Source organism: Osmerus mordax, chromosome 16 (assembly GCF_038355195.1).
Source record: "Osmerus mordax isolate fOsmMor3 chromosome 16, fOsmMor3.pri, whole genome shotgun sequence".
NCBI classification, from domain to species: Eukaryota; Metazoa; Chordata; class Actinopteri; order Osmeriformes; family Osmeridae; genus Osmerus; species Osmerus mordax.
In genome coordinates this window covers 10,233,191-10,252,955 of record NC_090065.1, presented here as the reverse complement: position 1 = coordinate 10,252,955, position 19,765 = coordinate 10,233,191, and the positions used below count along the sequence as shown (strand labels likewise).

The 19,765-nt window shown below is 49.0% G+C and overlaps 3 protein-coding genes across 3 annotated transcripts in view; all 3 read left to right on the top strand.

The window, feature by feature from the left end:
- pex19 (peroxisomal biogenesis factor 19) overlaps nt 1–141 on the top strand; it is a 3,090-nt gene extending 2,949 nt beyond the window's left edge. The window contains 1 exon segment of the mRNA XM_067253071.1: nt 115–141. Within this exon segment, the coding sequence (XP_067109172.1) occupies nt 115–141 (27 nt within the window).
- Nucleotides 142–1,410: 1,269 nt separating this feature from the next.
- On the top strand, nt 1,411–12,284 carry copa (COPI coat complex subunit alpha). Its single transcript, XM_067253289.1, has 29 exons — nt 1,411–1,600; nt 1,986–2,099; nt 2,195–2,268; nt 2,425–2,505; nt 2,644–2,720; nt 2,968–3,077; nt 4,744–4,853; nt 4,961–5,060; nt 5,180–5,398; nt 5,647–5,797; nt 5,941–6,007; nt 6,087–6,162; nt 6,263–6,345; nt 6,516–6,741; nt 7,236–7,374; nt 7,619–7,781; nt 7,903–8,049; nt 8,306–8,495; nt 8,612–8,707; nt 8,898–8,986; nt 9,155–9,278; nt 9,505–9,594; nt 9,791–9,894; nt 10,187–10,333; nt 10,521–10,844; nt 11,059–11,169; nt 11,318–11,479; nt 11,558–11,752; nt 11,881–12,284. Exons 1-29 carry the CDS (start codon nt 1,561–1,563, stop codon nt 11,938–11,940), a joined length of 3,669 nt encoding a protein of 1,222 aa, XP_067109390.1. The 5' UTR covers nt 1,411–1,560; the 3' UTR covers nt 11,941–12,284.
- Nucleotides 12,285–12,754: 470 nt separating this feature from the next.
- Nucleotides 12,755–19,675, top strand: ncstn (nicastrin). The gene is made up of 17 exons (XM_067253927.1): nt 12,755–12,831; nt 13,484–13,585; nt 13,685–13,808; nt 13,939–14,060; nt 14,196–14,341; nt 14,525–14,666; nt 14,792–14,904; nt 15,193–15,345; nt 15,757–15,861; nt 16,145–16,222; nt 16,346–16,515; nt 16,624–16,726; nt 16,913–17,011; nt 17,295–17,382; nt 18,025–18,194; nt 18,367–18,579; nt 18,768–19,675. The coding sequence occupies exons 1-17, from the start codon at nt 12,774–12,776 to the stop codon at nt 18,888–18,890; spliced, it is 2,109 nt and encodes a 702-aa protein (XP_067110028.1). The 5' UTR covers nt 12,755–12,773; the 3' UTR covers nt 18,891–19,675.
- The last annotated feature ends 90 nt before the right edge of the window (nt 19,676–19,765 follow it).

Sequence of the window (19,765 nt, the reverse complement as noted above, 5' to 3'; positions counted from 1 at the left end):
AACACTGCAGCCAATGTGTTAGTTATGCATCCACCCACACAAACCTTCTTTTGGGTTTGATCTTGGGACCTCTGACTTGTAAATAAGTGAGCACCTCCAAAAACAATCTCTTAGGTGGTTGGTATTTCAACTGTGAAGTGAGTATAACTCGATTATATTGGTTGTTTTCTTTTCAAAGAACCAGTGTGGGAGGCAGGTTCAATCTGTGTGTTATCGCCCAACCATAAACAAACACAGGTTTTCCATTGAGGTGATACCAAAACAACATATTCTAGATTTACAAGTTTTAGATTTAAACAATTTGCCAATTCGACTGATTGCGTTGATATGATTCAACTGCATATAGATTAATATTTATGGTTGATAAACCAGTGTACATTTGTGAATTATTGAAAGAAGACAAACTTGAGGAGTACCTCATTATAATAATAAAAAACAAGTCGTGCTTTGAAGTGATGTGAAAAGAACATAATTCCTGGTGGCCTTTGCTGTGGCCACAGTGAGTGATGACTAGGATTAGAATGACTGTGTAAGTAGTACTCCCTGTTTTGGACAATGTTTTGCTGAACTGACAGAATTTGTAGAATGGCATTCTGGAAGTGGGACTCTATACAAAGCTGGCACAACACACTGACTGTTAGCAGGGGTGATGCCCTTTAGTTTGAGTGTTTAGATAGTGATTTGAATTGGGTGCTATTTCCTGACTTTTCTATCATGCGTTTCATTGAAATATATTGTACTGGTGAAAAAGTTACTTTTCCTGGCATCGGTTTAAAAGGTTTCAGAAAGTGCAATAGAACCTAGAGCTGATAAGCCAGCTACTCATAAAGAGTGTCTTTGTAGAGTTTGAATGTTGAGATCTACAGGAAATTCTAGATACAGGTATTGATGTTAATCAGCAAATACTGCCCATTCAAGAGGGAACTATACAGTTTAATCAACATACCTGTCCACAACTAAATGTTTTAAAGCAACATCCTTTCAATCACATGGCTTGTTTGATCAGACTTTGTAAATAACTGGAATATATTAGTGAATAAATTAACCATACACAAAAATTGATCATTTTTTTCTTAATCGGTTTTGAGGTGGCATGTTTTGATGTTAAGGTAATTTAATAGGTTATCGAAAACATTGCATTATACTGCATTAGATCTGAGTAATTCAGCAAAAAGAAGGCTGCATTCCTGCACCAAACAGTGCCACAGAAAGCAAAGTTACCGCACCTAAAGTTAAATATTTGTTTACGGTAAATGTTCGTTTCAGCAATTTTTGGAAAAAAGAATTAGTAACTGCTGAACCAGTTTCAGTCTCCAGAAAAAGAGCCTCCGTGGAGCTTTCTGCGTCAGACTGTTTGTATCAACTTTATTGACCAAACCGGAAGCTACACAGGTCGACGTGTCAGGAAAAAGCTGTCGGGAGAAGTGGCTTGCTAGGTGGATGGGCAGAGGGTTAAAACGCTAACCTGCTCCCAAGAGTTCATACTTTTGTTTTTACATGTTTAGTTGCGCAAATAGTACAGTTATTGTACCGTGATACAGTGGACATTACCTTATCAAGATGTTAACCAAATTTGAAACGAAGTCGGCCCGTGTTAAAGGTAAGCTAGCGCTTCTACCTATACAGTAGTAGCTTGTTAGCTAGCTTTCTCTGACGTCCCGGCTAGCCAAAACAACGAACATCATTGTTAAAGCGATTACACACTACGGTTAAAATTCAAGAATGTTTCCGTGGTCAAAGCCTGCGATCAGACTGCAATCAGTGTTACATTTTTGTCTGAACAATAAATGCACCACCAGTAGCATTAACTAAACTGGCTTAGCTAATCTAGCTACACTACAGTGCGTTAATCAAATGTCGCTTGCCAGCAAAGTTAGCTGTCTTGAATTCAGTGCAGATTTAATTAGTTTTAACGTAATTTATTCATATTGGATTATCTTTTGATGGTACACATGTTAGCTAAACTGTCTTCATCCGTAACATAGGACTGAGTTTCCACCCAAAGAGGCCATGGATCCTCGCAAGTTTGCACAATGGAGTCATCCAGCTGTGGGACTATCGTATGTGCACCCTTATTGACAAGTTTGATGAGCACGATGGTAAGTAATAGACAAGTACTTACAGTTGAAACGAGTTTGCGTCGATGTTTGTATTTTTTGTTTGTGTGAGTAACTGTTATGCTTGCATTATAAAGGCCCTGTCAGAGGAATTGACTTCCACAAGCAGCAGCCTCTGTTTGTGTCTGGAGGCGATGACTACAAAATTAAGGTGAGACGCATGCATCCTATGTTCATTGATAAATACCACGAAACTGGAAGATAATGAGGTTCAGCGGATGACTAGTTTGATGCACACATTTACAAGACGATCCATGTAAAACAACACAAATATATCAATACGTTTCTTTGTGTTTCTTCTTCCAAGGTATGGAACTACAAGTTACGGCGTTGCCTGTTCACTCTCCTTGGACACCTGGATTACATCCGTACCACTTTCTTCCATCATGTGAGTTCTTACTCTATAAAAGATGAGTACTTCTATACCAGGGTCTCTCCTGGAGCTGAAATGTCATGTGCAAGTTGACCCTCACTGTACTTTGTATAGAATGTGGATGGAACCTCTAATAGTTCTCTCTCTCTCCAGGAGTATCCCTGGATTCTGAGTGCCTCGGATGACCAGACCATCCGCATCTGGAACTGGCAGTCTAGGACCTGCGTCTGGTAGGACCAATATGCCTCTTACAAAGCTGCATATTTCCTTTAATTGACGTTTTGGTAATGTTTAAATTGTCCTGGGGGTGGTGCTGTCTCCCCCCCACCCCCTCTCTCTTTATTGAGTCTCGTGCCCCTCCCTCTTTCAATTATTATAATAAAATTCAAATACTGTATATACTTTTCTACTTGACTGGTTTTATATAACACTGAATGGATTTCTCATGCAGTTGGTTTCTCTTTCTCCCCTATCCAGCGTCCTGACTGGCCACAACCACTATGTGATGTGTGCCCAGTTCCACCCCTCGGAGGACCTGGTGGTGTCTGCTAGTCTGGACCAGACTGTGCGCGTGTGGGATATCTCCGGTGAGGGATGAGAGGGGATAGGCGGGGAGGGGAGGGAAGGTTTGGTGTGTGTTTTTTGGGGATGGGAGATAGGGGCAAGGTGATATGGAGAGGGAGGGGCAGGAAAAGAACCTATGGCCAAGGGTCCTGGCCCTGAAGCCCCTCCCCTCTGCCATGTAGAGGATGACTCTGTGGGCCTTTAGCAAAAATGCCTCTCCTCCTCAGTTCAAATATACAGGTGAACCGAGAGTTGATAGGATGAGATCACCAAGGCACCTAGCCATGCTAGCCTGGGTCAGCTGTAGGGGTATTGGGTTCAATAGATAATATTAGGTTCAAAAGAAGACTATCAGGAGAGGCATTTTTGTGCTTTTGCATGTTAACATCAACTATCTGTCTTGTCAATCTAAGGTGTTTCTTTGAGTTTTCTTTCTTCCTTAACCGATTAACAGACTTCCACATCCTGTCTCCACACCTTCCACACATGCACACATGCTCAATCCATGGCCTCTGATAAGCTCTCTTCTCCACGGAACTCTCACCATTAGCATGTACGGGTCAAGAGACCGTTGCATTGCGTTCATATGTGCATGGCTTGGGAGGTGTGAAATCCCCCACATAGTTTGCACATTTGGTGTGCATGAGGAGTGTACTGCAATAAGACCATAGACTATGCATGAAGGCTTCAGATGGTACCGGAGACTATTACACTGATCCACTCTTATATCAGTTATCAACCACTCCCAACTGACCAATACTAACTCAACATTGAGCAATATGCTCATCACAAACTCACCAATCGCCAAGCCTCTTACTCATTGGTGTTCCCCGACATTGCCCCCATGAGCAGCATGTTAATTGTTGATAATGGTAAAGATAAAATGTACAATTCTTTATTGTCCTGTTATCGGAATAGGCCAGTCTAACTCATTTGGCATGGCTCAGCTATGTAAACATAGGTGCAGCAGTATCTCTAACCCAAGCATGGACTGACTCTCCAACAACGTACTCACCCTCCAGACCATCCAACTCCCCCATCAGAGCACATCTTTACAAACCCAGCCACCACCCCTACCCCCACCTCGCCAAGCAGTGCACCACCCAAATCCTCCACCCCACCCATGTCCGTCCGCCCACCCCCATGCTCCCCCCCCCCCGGAAACATCCACACCTGCATACGGGTTCCTAGTTGCATTCTGCCTCATCCTCATTCTGTTGGACTGTCTGTCCACCGCCTGACTTGCGAGGGCAAGGGGGCTCTGACGCTGCCTGTGTTCTCGTCTGTTGTCGTGTGTGCGTGTGTTCGGACTCGAGGCTTAGTCTCGGGCTACGTGATTTACAACTTAAGGTTTTGGTGATTTCCTAACCTAATCAATGATGTGGGGTGTCCATGTGATCACCGAGTCTAGCCTCGAGTCTGAACCGCGCGACAGAGAACACAGGTTACGTTGGAGTTTCTCTCCCTGGTGTGTGTTCAGCAGACCAACAGATACTGTCTCTCCTTAGTTTCGAAGAACAAAGGCCACATTTTTCCTCCCTCCCTCCTCCTCCTTCATCTATTTCAGGTGACACGTGTTAACGTGTCACGTTCTGTCCTCTCTCCTCCTCCTGCACATGGTCATGTCCCTGTGTAACATGTATATGGATCCCCTCCCCTTGTGCGCGGTGCTGTGAATGTTGGTTCCAGGTCTGAGGAAGAAGAACTTGTCCCCCGGCGCCGTGGAGACGGAGGTGCGCGGCATCTCCGGCGTCGACCTGTTCGGGGCGTCCGACGCCGTCGTCAAGCACGTCCTCGAGGTAAGACGCGGCGTTCTGCGTCCGGGCAACCGAAAAGGGGGCTTGAAGATGTGGCAACTCTGTGAGACGTGTAAACTTTCGCTCTCTCTCCCTCCTTCCCTCCGCAGGGTCACGACCGCGGGGTCAACTGGGCGGCCTTCCATCCCACCATGCCCCTCATCGTGTCTGGTGCCGACGACCGACAGGTCAAAATCTGGAGGATGAACGGTCAGTGACACCTTTTTAAATGAAGTAGCGCCCCTGCCGACTATGAACCATGAGATACTAGGCCAAGTTGTTGTCTGAAGAACCACAGCCCATCTCATCACCCCCCTCCCCGGCTGCAGAGTCCAAGGCGTGGGAGCTGGACACCTGCCGCGGCCACTACAACAACGTGTCGTGTGCCGTCTTCCACCCGCGCCAGGAGCTCATCCTGTCCAACTCGGAGGACAAGAGCATCCGCGTGTGGGACATGTCCAAGAGGACCGGCGTGCAGACCTTCCGCAGGGACCACGACCGCTTCTGGGTGCTGGGGGCCCACCCCAACCTCAACCTGTTTGCCGCCGGTAACCCGACACACTCAAGCACACGTCTACACACAGATGGCGTAGTAATGTGCATACACACACACTGATGAGAGCACCGTCACTGCAGTTGGTCAAACCCACGGGCGATACAAGTCTGCTGTTACTGTTACTTAATCTTGGCAGCGGTAGCTCATCATGCCAGTGTACATCGATCGTTCCTTAGCAGCAGTTAGCCGTTAGCATTAGTAGCAGGTGGGAGTTAGCGGTGGGCTCCTCGTCCTCCCCAGGTCACGACAGCGGCATGCTGGTGTTCAAGCTGGAGCGCGAGCGCCCGGCCTATGCCGTCTACGGCAACATGCTCTACTACGTCAAGGACCGCTTCCTGCGCCAGCTGGACTTCAACAGCAGCAAGGACACAGCCGTCATGCAGCTGCGCAGGTGTGTGTGTGTGTGTGTGTGTGGGGGGGGGGTGTGGGGGCGTGTCCCCGGTCCATAACCATAACTGTCCCCTTTGTTCGTTCAGTGAGTTTGTTCCACATATTACATAGTAACTTACTGTGTCATGCTGTCATTTCTCCCAGTGGGTCCAAGTTCCCAGTGTTCAGCATGTCTTACAACCCTGCTGAGAACGCCGTCCTGCTCTGCACGGTGAGTGGCACTCCCTCTATGAAACACACACACACACACCGTGTCTCATTGCTAACATGGACTTTTTGCTGTCTCCCAGAGAGCCACCAACCTGGAGAACAGCACCTACGACCTGTACTCCATCCCCAAAGAGAGCGACTCCCAGAACCCCGACGGTAACAGTCCTCCCTGGCTCCATCACAGCCTGACTGAGCCCGATGTGTTGCTTACGCTTAGCCATGCTCCTACCATGCTGAACTCCGTATCTCCCCACAGCTCCGGAGGGGAAGAGGTCGTCCGGTCTGACGGCCGTCTGGGTGGCCAGGAACCGCTTTGCCGTCCTGGACCGCATGCACTCGGTGAGGGCTCCTGGTTTTTGGAATTCCGCGCGTCTCCCAAGATCCGCGGCGCTAGGCTGGCCGGACTCTGCCGACCCCCAAGAAAAAGCTCGCGAAGATTCCCCACAAACCGGCGAAAGCATTTTCATCCATTTCGTATCTCTCTCTCCATGACCCTTTTCCCTGTTCAGCTGCTCATCAAGAACCTGAAGAACGAGATCGTGAAGAAGGTGCAGGTGCCCAGCTGTGAGGAGATCTTCTACGCCGGCACGGGCTCGCTGCTGCTGAGGGACGCCGACGGCGTCACGCTCTTCGACGTGCAGCAGAAGCGCTCGCTCGCCACCGTCAAGATCGCCAAGGTCAAGTACGTGGTGTGGAGCGCCGACACCAGCCACGTGGCCCTGCTGGCCAAGCACGGTAGGCACCTTTCACATATACATTTAGCAGACGCTCTTATCCAGAGCGACTTACAGTAAGTACAGGGACATTCCCCCCGAGGCAAGTAGGGTGAAGTGCCTTGCCCAAGGACACAACGTCATTTTCACGGATGGGAATCGAACCGGCAACCTTCTGATTAATAGCCCGATTCCCGCTCATCCATCTGACCACACACACACACACACACCAGAAACACACTGATTTATATCAGCATATTATCCCTTGAGCTGTGCTTACGTTTTCTCCCCGTGTTTTGCTTTCGAAGGCTGGGCTTCTCTAAAGCTCTGTGGCTCATAGCCATAGGATTCATACCCATTTAAGGCTCGGGCTTACAACATGCCCTTGCTTTGCAGCTTTCCATATTTGTTCACACACTCGTAGTGTAACCGATCCTATTCATTGAGTAGACAGGGTGTCTGCAGGGTCCAAAAAAATAGTCGATCCAACGTGTTTTCTCCTCTGTCCCCGGGCAGCCATCATGATCTGCAACCGCAAGCTGGAGAGCCTGTGCAACATCCACGAGAACATCCGGGTGAAGAGCGGCGCCTGGGACGAGAGCGGGGTGTTCATCTACACCACCTCCAACCACATCAAATACGCCCTCACCTCCGGGTACAGAGCTGCCTCGCACCTCCCAGATACCGCCTGTTCTTTACACTGAATGCAGAACAAATCGAATTAACTTGATGTGCTTGTCGGTTTGTACGCTCCATACAAATGTGTGTATCAAATTCACTGGTTGGAAGAATAGGGTCTTAGTATCGTATCATTTACACCACAACCCCTGTGGTCTTAACTCTCTTTGTCTCTTGTTCACTCACTCTCACTCACTTCCTCCCTCCCCTCTCCCCCATAGTGACCATGGGATCATCAGGACCCTAGATCTGCCCATCTACGTGACCAGGGTGCGGGGGAACAGCGTGTACTGTCTGGACCGGGAGTGCCGGCCGCGCGTCCTCACCATCGACCCCACGGAGTACCGCTTCAAACTGGCCCTGGTCAACCGCAAATACGAGGAGGTGTGTGTGTGTGTGTGTATGAGAGAGAGTGAAGGGGTGGGGGAGAGAGGGAGGGAGGGTGCTTTGTGGATGTGTGTGGTGTTTTGCCTCTTGACCTGAGCCCCGTCACGGCCCTCCCCAGGTGCTCCACATGGTGCGTAATGCCAAGCTGGTGGGCCAGTCCATCATCGCCTACCTGCAGAAGAAGGGCTACCCAGAGGTGGCGCTGCACTTTGTCAAGGACGAGAAGACCCGCTTCAGCCTGGCTCTGGAGTGCGGCAACATCGAGGTGAGCCACACCTTCCAAAACTGTTATTGTACCCTATTCCTTAAGGCACCACTAATTGGACATCCTCTTACCATAAACAGTAAGGACAGCAGGCCTATTAAAAATAATAGTTTGATTGAAGGCCTACTATAGAATATACTATCTCTATATCTGTTCTTAGTTTATCCTACCCAGTCTGAAAAAGTCTTTTAAATGTAGTATGAATAGAAAATACCCAGTGAACACACGTAAATAGAGTCATCCTCCGTGTCTGCAGGTGGCGCTGGAGGCCGCGAAGGCCCTGGACGAGCGCGGCTGCTGGGAGCGCCTGGGCGAGGCGGCCCTCCTCCAGGGGCACCACCAGGTGGTGGAGATGTGCTATCAGAGGACCAAGAACTTCGACAAGCTCACCTTCCTCTACCTTATCACCGGCAACCTGGCCAAGCTGCGCAAGATGATGAAGATCGGTGAGACTGGGAGACGGGGGTGTGTGTGTGTGTGTGTGTGTGTGTTTGGGGCTGGTAGTGTACGTACGCTAGTGTGTCAGTGTGCTAACCTCCTCTGGTGTCTCCCTCCGGCGTAGCGGAGATCAGGAAGGACATGAGCGGTCACTACCAAGGGGCCCTGTACCTCGGGGACGTCAGCGAGCGTGTCCGCATCCTCAAGAACTGTGGACAGAGTGAGTTCCTCCTTCCCCTGGTCTCCTCCTACCTGTTTATATCTCTCTCTCTTATCCATCCCTGCCTCCCCTTTTACAGCCTCCCTACCTGGCTCACCCTCAGCCTGGCTCTCCCTCTCGCCTTTGTTAACGTGGAAGATTTCCCACGGTTGCCTGTAACAGTGGCTGTATTGTGTGTGTGTGTGTGTAGAATCCCTGGCCTACCTGACGGCTGCCACTCACGGCATGGACGAGGAGGCCGAGGCCCTGAAGGAGACCTTTGACCCTGAGAAGGAGACAGTAAGTCATGATCAAGGCACACACTCATCTGACAAATATGCTCACAATCACACATGGAAATCTGAGAATTGGGTTAGGGAGAAATACTGTCATATACACACACACACGCGAAACTGGGAAATGTACATTTAGTATATGAATCAAGCCCCTCCCATTTGAAACCCCCAGGTTCCAGAGGTGGACCCCAAGGCCCAGCTGCTGCAGCCCCCCCCTCCCATCAACCCTCTGGACACCAACTGGCCTCTGCTCACCGTGTCCAAGGGCTTCTTCGAGGGAGCCATCGCAGCCAAGGGTGAGTCCTTCTACCCTCTCCCCCCTCTCTGTCCCACAGCACAGGTACTGGGAGGTACTGGGATTGGCTAACGGGCCTTTTGTTTCTTGCAAGGTGTCAAATTGACATTGACTGTCATTTCTGTGCACACTTCATTAGAAAGGCTTGATTTAACGATGTCCAGGACCATGCAGCCTTCTCTGTGTATTTTAGAGGGATGATATAGTGTGTGTGTGTGTGTGTGTAGGCAAGGCAGGTCAGATGGCTGCGGACATGGACATGGAGGCCCCTGGGGAGGAGGGCTGGGGGGAGGACGCAGAGCTGCAGCTGGATGAAGGTGAGGGAGTCTTCCCATCTTTAGCTACAACAACCAAACTCATCGACGGAACATTATTCTTTTTTTTTTTTTTTTTACCACACTTTTACTTATGATGTGTATATTCCTAACATTCCTTATGTCCCTCTCTCCTTTTATTTCCTATGTCATTCTGTCTTTTTCTCTCTCTCTCTCGACCCTCCTTTCTGTACCTCAGATGGCTTCATGGATGCCCCAGAGGGACTAGGTGATGACGGTGTGGCGAAGGATGAGGGAGGTGGCTGGGAGGTGGAGGAGGATCTGGACCTGCCCCCAGAGCTGGTGAGAAACTCAACAGCAGCTGTTCTCAGGCTCAGGGCTGCCCCTCACTCTGGTCTTAGTAGTGAATAACCCAGTTTCCTTGACCGAATCATCTGTTTATCATTTATCAATTATTCAAACTCATTATTAGAATCCAGTCTGCTGGATTAGGGTTTGGATGGAGAATCTACAGTATCTGGGTTGGACAGAGTTCCTGTGTGTGTGTGTGCGCGTGCGTGCGGGACGTCCATCTTTCTGCTCATTGATGTACGCAGTATCTGTCAGTCACATGACCTCGCCTCTCCACCACTAGGAGTTGCCGGCCGGAGCAGGAGGCGGGGCTGAGGACGGCTTCTTTGTCCCGCCCACTAAGGGGATGAGCCCCACCCAGATGTGGTGCAACAACTCCCAGCTGCCTGTAGACCACGTACTGGCCGGCTCCTTCGAGACTGCAATGAGGGTGAGGATCAACACACATACAAGTGTTATAAGTTAGTTTGTCATTTGAACTTCCATAAATGTAAACAATGACATTCTTAATATGCTTACACGTGAACACATACACTCCTACTGTATGTATTTAAACTCCTAAACACATACAGTAATAGGCACACAAACTGACCCCCTCTCTTTACCTCCCTCCACAGCTGTTGCACGACCAGGTGGGCGTGGTCCAGTTTGCGCCCTACAAGTCTCTGTTCATGCAGACCCTGTCCCGCGGACGCACCTGCTACCTGGGCCTGCCCTCGCTGCCCTGCCTCCGCGGCAACCCCCAGAGGAACTGGAAGGACTGCGGCGCCAAGCAGGGCCTGCCCGCCGTGGGCCTGCGCCTGTCCGACCTCATCGCCCGCCTGCAGCAGTGCTACCAGCTCACCACGGCCGGCCGCTTCGAGGAGGCCGTGGAGCGCTTCCGCGCCATCCTGCTCTCCGTGCCCCTGCTGGTGGTGGACAACAAGCAGGAGATCGCAGAGGTGAGGCGGCCTCGTTTTGTTCCGTTTATTCGTCGATGAGAGTACTTGACTGAAGGGTTTTTCCCATGTTCACACTGGAAGAGGGGAAAGGAAAGACAGAGAGAGATCCATCGTTATCTCTTTGTTTTTTACCACTTTCGAACCCCTGTAATGGATAGGTAGATGGTACGTTGACAGTGTTGATGGTTGGACTAAAGCTCACCGTCTTTCCCAGGCTCAGCAGCTGATCACCATCTGCAGAGAGTACATCGTCGGCCTCACCATGGAAACCGACAGGAAGAAGCTGCCCAAAGACACATTGGACCAGCAGAAGAGGCTGTGTGAGGTACCTCAAAACGGTCAATTCCTCACCTGTGCCATCGCCCTCCCTCCCTATATCCTCGCTCATGCCCTCTTATACTCCTCACATCCCATTATCCTCTCCACAGTCATCTCCACTTCAAATGACTCCCTATGTTTGTTTTTCCCGACAGATGGCGGCTTACTTCACCCACTGCAGTCTCCAGCCAGTCCACATGGTCCTAGTCCTTCGTACAGCCCTCAACCTGTTCTTCAAACTGCGGAACTTCAAGACGGCAGCCGGCTTTGCCCGCCGCTTGCTGGAGCTCGGGCCCAAACCAGAAGTGGCACAGCAGGTGTGTGCTCGCGCCACATTTTTTAAAGGTCTCATCGGATATCTTCTATATCTAACTTCTCATCCCCCTCTTCTTTAGACACGCAAGATTTTGTCTGCCTGCGAGAAGACCCTGACAGATGCCCATCAGCTGAACTACGACCCCCATAATCCCTTTGACCTGTGCGCCGCCTCCTACGTACCCCTGTACCGCGGGCGACCAGTGGAGAAGTGTCCCCTGTCCGGAGCCTGCTACTGCCCCACATACAAGGGACAGGTCTGCAGGGTCACACAGGTCGGTGGAGACACACGAACACTGTAACAGGCTAGACTGACTTTACGCCCCGCTTTTTGCTTTTTCATAACATGCATTACTATCATTGGGACTTTTGGCATATGACATTTGTCGTTTGGTTTTTCTAGGTGACGGAGATCGGCAAAGATGTGATTGGTCTGCGTGTCAGCCCCCTGCAGTTTCGTTAGAGACGAAGGAGGAAGAACATAGAATCCATTGTGCGAAACACCCCCACACCCTATTCTATTACTATAGATACTATATGATTCATATCTATGGGACATTTTTATTTCTTAATGTTTCAGTTGTTGTTTTTTTTCATCCTTCCATCTGTTTGGCCTTGTGCTTATTGCCCTCTTTCAGAAATGTTTCCTTGTTAAGTGACACGTTACTGTGCTCATGCAAGTTGCAGTCGTGGTGTCAGTAGAACCCTAGACCTATCTTTCTGTCCTGTATACACCATCAAATGAATAATGTTAAATGAGCAGGGCTGCTCTGTAACCTGTCAAAGATTAAAATAAATACAAATGAACTGTTAATGTCATCGTCTTCATTTTATATCAGGAGTGTTATAGGTTTTGTACTGTAGTTAGTAACTTCACTCCTGTATTCTTTTATTAGTTATACAATGATTGTCTGGCTCATAATAATCACCACATTAAATCTTCACACACTAGGGTTTATTGGGTTGAGAAATACTGTCATACACACACAAAAGGGAAATGCACGTTGAGTATATGAGTCAAGCCCCTCCTATTTGGTTCCAGCGGTGGACCCCAACGCCTAGCTTCTCCTATCAACTCCCTGGATATCAACTGGCAGCTGAAACATATTGAGGCTACGTGACATGGCAAAGTCATTTTCTCATAAAAATAAATTGTGTCATTACCCAAAGCCATTTTGAAAAGGCCAACATAATATGCTGTAGCGGAACCTTTAGTTGGACTAGGCTGAAAGCGGAACACGGAACTATTTTCACTTAAACACTTCCTGTGTATTTCCCGTTTCTCAAACCAGGAAGATGGATTTGGGATCGCCGAAATGGGTTACAATGTTAATAGTTTGTTGGCTTTACAAAAGTAAGTTCTGACTTTTTCTATTATTACATTGGTCTAACTCGTTGTAGGCCAACACAATTCAGTATTTTTTTCAATATGTTTGTGTACCGCACAATCCATTGTTCCATTGTAACTCAGCTAAGCTAACGCAGCTAGCTAGCTAATAGCTACAGGCGTTATGTTGTCTTTAGTTCAAGAAATGTCATTTAAATGGCCAGTCAATTACGATAGTCACTGTTTTATAATGTGCATTTTAGCATAGAGACTGATCTAATCGTTGTCCAAAGGAATACTCTACGGTTACCGTTAGCCATATATCTAGCTGAACTAGTTTGCTTCTCTGTACCAGTGATATCAGCCTCCCTCAAGTCAAGCGCAAGACAGTCAACTTCAGCGTGACCGCGCGTGATATCCCGACGCCTGGGGGATTGTGTTGGGGGATTAATATCAGATTTGAGTCCTCTGACCAGTGCAGGCTGCTTCAGTTTGTTAGACGACTAAGCATGTCAAATATCAAATATGCAACAAACAATCAAGCGTTCTTGCGCTTTTTGGGTCAGCCTGAAAGTGAAAAATAAAGCGTCCGACCCGAAGAAATGGCACAGGATGCATCGACATCAGTATCAGTTTTGTTTATCCGACATTCGACTGTTATCTCACTGTTATGTTTCAGGTATAAACTGTAATTCAGTTGAGCAGAAGATCTATGTGGAGCTTAACAACACTGTCCCGTGCGTCCGACTGCTCAACGCAACACATCAGATAGGCTGCCAGTGTGAGTGACGTCACACACTCTGTACTTTTTGGGCCGATACTGGGATTCATACAAGAAGAACAATAACAGAATAACAGACATTCTGTGTTTGTATCTCAGCCTCTTTGTCAGGTGATGTAGGTGTGCTTCATGTATTGGAATCTGAGGCAGACCTGGACTGGCCCTTGAGCTCAGGACCGAATCCTCCCTATATGGTCATATTGGAGTCACCACTCTTCACCAGGTAAACACACCCAAGATTGTGGCTCCGAAACATAAAACACGACCACTGGTCATGTTGGGGATGAACGTACCTGTTTACATGGACGCCCATGCATTCCCTCACTGAAGAATGACCTTCTATCCCACCGCAGGTCTATCATGATGAAGATGAAGAACGCGTCACGCAGGATCGCAGGCGTGGCCGTGGTGATCCCCAATGCGAGCCCACCCCAGGGCTTCTCCCCACACACAACCTGCCCCAATGAGAACACAGGTGTGTGGAGCTCTCAGTCCCAACCACCTGCCAGTCAGAAGGAGGACGCAGCCACGTGGGACCCGGCAGGATGTTTCCTTACATGGGCTGTGTGACCTTTTAGTTCCTCACGGCCGCACATTTGTCCCAACACAGGTGTGTACTCGGAGAAGTATGGTGCCGACCTGGCCAACTGTAACACGACGGTGTGGAACCCGTTGGGGAACGGTCTCTCCTACGAGGAGTTTGACTTCCCCATCTTCTCCCTGAAAGAAGACCACCAGACAGAGGTCATAAAGCAGGTGAGGGTCAAGAGGTCACCAACGTGTTGTTAGACAAGTTGTATTGAGTTCAAGGAACTTCCTGCAGGAAATTGAAAAAACGGCATCAACATAAGCACCCATCCTGCCATACATTGGGTTTTTTTTTTGGGGGGGGGGGGGAGTGTTTTGAAACCTCAAGCTTCCTCATCTCTGTCTCCCCAGTGCTACTTCCAGCACAACAGGCCGGCGAACAGCAGCGCTCCGGTGTACCCGCTGTGCGCCATGCAGCTCTACTCCCACATGCATGCCGTCACCGACACCGCCACCTGCATGAGGCGGAATGACATCTTCAGTATCAACCCAGGTACGGAGGTCAACCTGCGCCTGCCGTCCAAGAGACATGCGTCCGTGTTCCACACTCTCTATTTCTGTCTTTCTTTTATTTACGCTTATTTACACTCGGTCCCTCTTTCTCTCCGTCCGTCTCAGAGATGATGTGCGACCCCCTGGGTGACTATAATGTGTGGAGCACCATCCGGCCCTACAACAACTCCGTCAAGGGCCACAAGGAGAATGAGACTGTGGTGCTGGCAGCGGCCAGGGTAAGTGACCCTCTTGTCTTCTGTCACATTTCCCTCTGTGATGTGGAAACACCCTGTGTTTTCTCCTGCCCTGGCATGTTGGTCTCCAGTAAAATGGGGTTTGCTCTGCAGTATGTCCATTACAAGTAGATTGATGAACTCACAGTCAAGACAAGCTCCATCTTTGTATATTCTTACAAACAATCTCTGCCTTGAGTGCAGTGTTTATGTTTTCCTGTTAGTTGCTCTCAATTGACAACGGTGCCATTCAACTCAGCCACACTCTCCTCCCACCTGTCCCTGTGCTAGCTGGACAGCAGGTCATTCTTCTGGGACGTTGCCACGGGAGCCGAGGGCAGCATCTCCGGGTTTGTCACTCTGCTGGCGGCTGCCCAAGCCCTGCGTGAGGTCACTGTGGTGGCCCCTCCCACGCGGAACATTCTTTTTGCCTTCTTCCAAGGGGTTAGTCCTGTTGGCCTCGATTCTGTCTGTGTGTGTGTTGTGCGTCAGTGTATGTAGGTTGTGTGTGTGTTGTGTTTGTGCGTCAGTGTATGTAGGTTGTGTGTGTGTTGTGTTTGTGCGTCAGTGTATGTAGGTTGTGTTTGTGCGTCAGTGTATGTAGGTTGTGTGTGTGTGTTTTGTTTGTGTGTCAGTGTATGTAGGTGGTGTGTGTGTTGTGTTTGTGCGTCAGTGTATGTAGGTGGTGTGTGGGTGCGTGCTTGTGCTGCACATCACAAATAGCATATGAGTCCACATGTCATGCCTATTAGTTTCTGACCTATTTCCGATGTTATGATAGTTGAATATGTTGAGTGACTTTGAGTGTTCAGCGCATTCATAGGAGCATGTTGGTAAACACGTGTTCTCTCTCAGGAAGCCTTTGACTACATCGGCAGCTCTCGAATGGTGTACGACATGGAGAACAACAAGTTTGTCATTGACCTGGACAACATTCACTCCATACTGGAAGTCGGGCAGGTAAACCGGTACCCACTATCAAGTTTTCTATTAGGCTGGCAAACAGACATACACAGTGTGCAGGTGCTTCCTTCGTGATGATGAGTAGTTCTAGTGTTCAATATCCTTAGTACTTCCTCCTTTAGTGAGAGAACCTCCAGTATAGAATACCATGCTAGAATAATACCCTGGAAACTAGATCAATGCCATTGTAGTTGAGGAAACAAGGAAAGAGTTTAGTCGTGAAATAACTTACGAAATTGTTGATATGCTTTTCAATGCGTGTGTGTGTGTGTGTGTGTAGGTGGGGGTTCGCACTGGCTCCAACCTTTGGCTCCACTCTGACCCGGTGTCCAGGAGCAACGCCAGCGTCAACACAGAGGCCAGTCCATCCCACCACCACACTACGTGTCCCTTTCACCACAAACCCCCTTTTTCCCTCCGTCTCCTCTCTCTCTCTGAGTTTCTCATTCTTAACCATGTCTTGTCCTACTCCTCCACTCAGGTGATGGAAATGTTGGCCAACCTGCGCAGAGCCGCCGCTGGGCTCAACTTCTCATTGACGGAGCCCACTGTCTCTCAGCCTCTTCCTCCCTCCTCCCTCCAGCGCTTCCTGCGAGCTCGGCCTATCCCAGGGGTGGTGCTGGCAGACCACCAATCGGCTTACAACAACAAGTGAGGAACTTGACCTGTCCACAGTCATGCTAGCTGCCCGTTGAATGTTAATTATATTCATTGGTATGCGCTCCTCAACAATTGAATGATGCATTTTGCTTTAAACAGGTATTACGAGAGTGTCTATGACAATGATGCCTACCTCAACCTGACCTACCCTGCAGGCCTGAACCCAGAGGAAAAGCTCGAGTTTGAGACCGACACTGCCAAGGTAAATTTTTTGAAAAGCACATACTGCTAATGTAATCGTGTACACTCGAGTGAAGCATACGGTACTTGTTCACGGACCTACATTCGTCGCAGTTTCCTTTGTGAACAAAAAGGACTTCACACAATGAGAATCGGTTTTCGCACAACCTAACCAGCTGTCCCCTGATTATCTGCTGCGGTGTTCCAGGCCCTGGCGGAGGTCGCGACCATGGTAGCTCGTGCTCTCTACAAGCAGGCCGACGGAGACGAAGCGCAGTTCGACAACATCGTCGCCGACCCCAAGATAGTGAGACCCGCTCCTCCTCAGTGCTCATGTCGCAGTGCGCCCAGTGTGTCGCATGCTTCAGTGATTGCCTGTCAAGCCGAGAAGTTGCACGTTCTTATCAGTCGCTCGGCACAGGACTTGGTGTAATGATTCACAGCTGGAGGGTGTGGTCGGATTGCTGTTTACCTTTGGAAGAGGTCGGACCTGTTAATCTATCTGTCTTCTAGACTGTTGCAAAAACTCATTTTGCTTGCTTTCTCTCTCTCTTTCTGTGTCTTTCTGGCAAAATCTCTTTCCATCTCAGGTCACACAGATGTTGTACGGTTTCCTGGTCAAGTCTGACAACAGCTGGTTCCAGGCTCTGTTGGCTCCTGAGCTGAAATCTCTCCTGCGTGAGTACTCCTGTCATCCCCTCTCTGTCACTACGTACTACTGTCATCCCCTCTCTGTCACTACTGTCATCCCCTCTCTGTCACTACCTACCACTGTCATCCCCTCTCTGTCACTACTGTCATCCCCTCTCTGTCACTACTGTCATCCCCTCTCTGTCACTACGTACTCCTGTCATCCCCTCTCTGTTACTACTGTCATCCCCTCTCTGTCACTACTGTCATCCCCTCTCTGTCACCACTGTCATCCCCTCTCTGTCACTACCTACCACTGTCATCCCCTCTCTGTCACTACCTACCACTGTCATCCCCTCTCTGTCACTACCTACCACTGTCATCCCCTCTCTGTCACTACCTACCACTGTCATCCCCTCTCTGTCACTACGTACTACTGTCATCCCCTCTCTGTCACTACCCAAGACACATCCCAAACTGCCCTTTCTGGGTCCCAGCCTGACCTATATGAATCCATACAAGCCCCTGTTTTTATCATTTAGGACATACAATAAATTTGACCACTAGAAAAATGCCCAATAGCACATGAAAAGACAGCCCACTTGTTTCCAGTATACTTCCCCCACAATCTACAACCAGTGTGTCAATAAGGAAGTATCCCTGATTTGTGTACTGCCACTTGTCTCTCAGAACCCAGCCCACCAGAGTACTACGTCGGAGTCACCATGTCGGCAAACTCCGCAGTCAACACCCCCACCCGTCTGGTCCAGCACATCCTGGCCAACCTGACAGGGAACGCCACCAGCCTGAACCAGACTTCCTGCCAGAAGCCAGACGACCTGGAGAACGAGAGCAAACACGTAAGGACCCTGAGACCTGACAGAGACCGAGACCCCGACACCACAGGGACTGCCAGCTCTCGTTTGACTGTCTGTGTAGGTAGATGGAGCGAGGGATAACGTCACAGTTTGAGAGATTGACCTTCTCCCCTCCTCTCCTCCCCCCTCTCCCTCTTCTTCCCCCCTCCCCCAGCTGTACTCCTACCTCTGGGTGCAGGGCACGGTGCCCCCCAACGGCACGGAGAGGGAGGGCTTCTGCGTGCGCTCCTCGGTGCGCCTCGCCAAGGCCCTGTCTCCGGCCTTCGAGCTGGGGGAGTACTCCTCCTCAGCGTACTCCACGTGGACCGAGTCCCGCTGGAAGTTCATCAAAGCCCGCATATTCCTGGTGGCGAGCCACGACCTGGAGGTAAGGAAGAACCACGTTTTCCTACTTCAGTTAGATGTCGAAAATTTTGTTTATTTCATCCAAAGACGAGGGTGGCAGAAAAAGGCAGAAATAATTAGGAGATTGTTAAAGTATACCGGTTCTCCTCTCTCTGCCTTTCCCCTTCCTTCTCTCTCTTCTCTTTAACCTCGCTCGGCCAACCCTCCCAGATGCTGACGTTGGGCGTGGGAGTGGCGGTGCTGCTTGCCTCTCTCCTGGTGACGTATTTCGTCAGCTCCAAGGCCGACGTGCTGTTCAGCTCGGCGCGGGAGCCCGGCAACGCAACCTACTGATGCACGCCCCTAGCTCCTCCAAAACCCCTCCAGGCATCTGCAAACCCGTGGCCAGCAACCTACTCTCTCTCTACCGCTACCTAACAACTGAAGAAAACCGATTTTTAAACACACTATTGGGTACACAAGTGAAAAACAGATTATTTGGAAACTCTGGCCGATGGACTCGCACAGTTGAGGTTTAATATGGGACTAGACTTGGCCCGGAATGGATCTGGAGTCATCAGGGTCAGGTCGCACTGGTCTCAGCCGGCCGGCCACCAGTGTGAAAGATGTTCATATTCCTTTTTGTTTGTCAAAGAATGTTTCGTTTACTGTACAATGGGAGTAGGCACGAAGTTCTGTTTGACCCGGTGAAAATGTATTTGTGTGTACGTGTGTTTGAAGTTATGCGTGTCTTGATAGGTGAGCAAATGAGTGTGTGTGAGCTTGAGTGTATGTGAGATTGCAGTAGGATGTGCAATAGCTCTTCTGTCTGTAGCATAATGATCAGTCATTTGTTATGAGATTGACACATTTTCTTTGTAGATTTGGGGTTGAGCCAAATGACCACTACACATTCAAAATTGAATATGGATATACAGATGCACTGTATTGTCCAATTTTGATCCTTGGAATATTTTCTTTTTATAATTATATTATTACCATAACGAATTGGAGTACATCATGGCAGAAGTTTTTATGTGTTGATTAAATTTTTGTTTTATGATCATTTCTGACCAACTGGGAAATATGTGTGATTATTGCCTTGATAACAAAATAAACATGGCTTCTTTTCCAAACTTTCTTTGTTTAAATACATTAAATAACACTTCTTTTTGGATATTTATTGTTATATACCGAATTAAATGCTAACGAATCGGCTGTTTTATTTT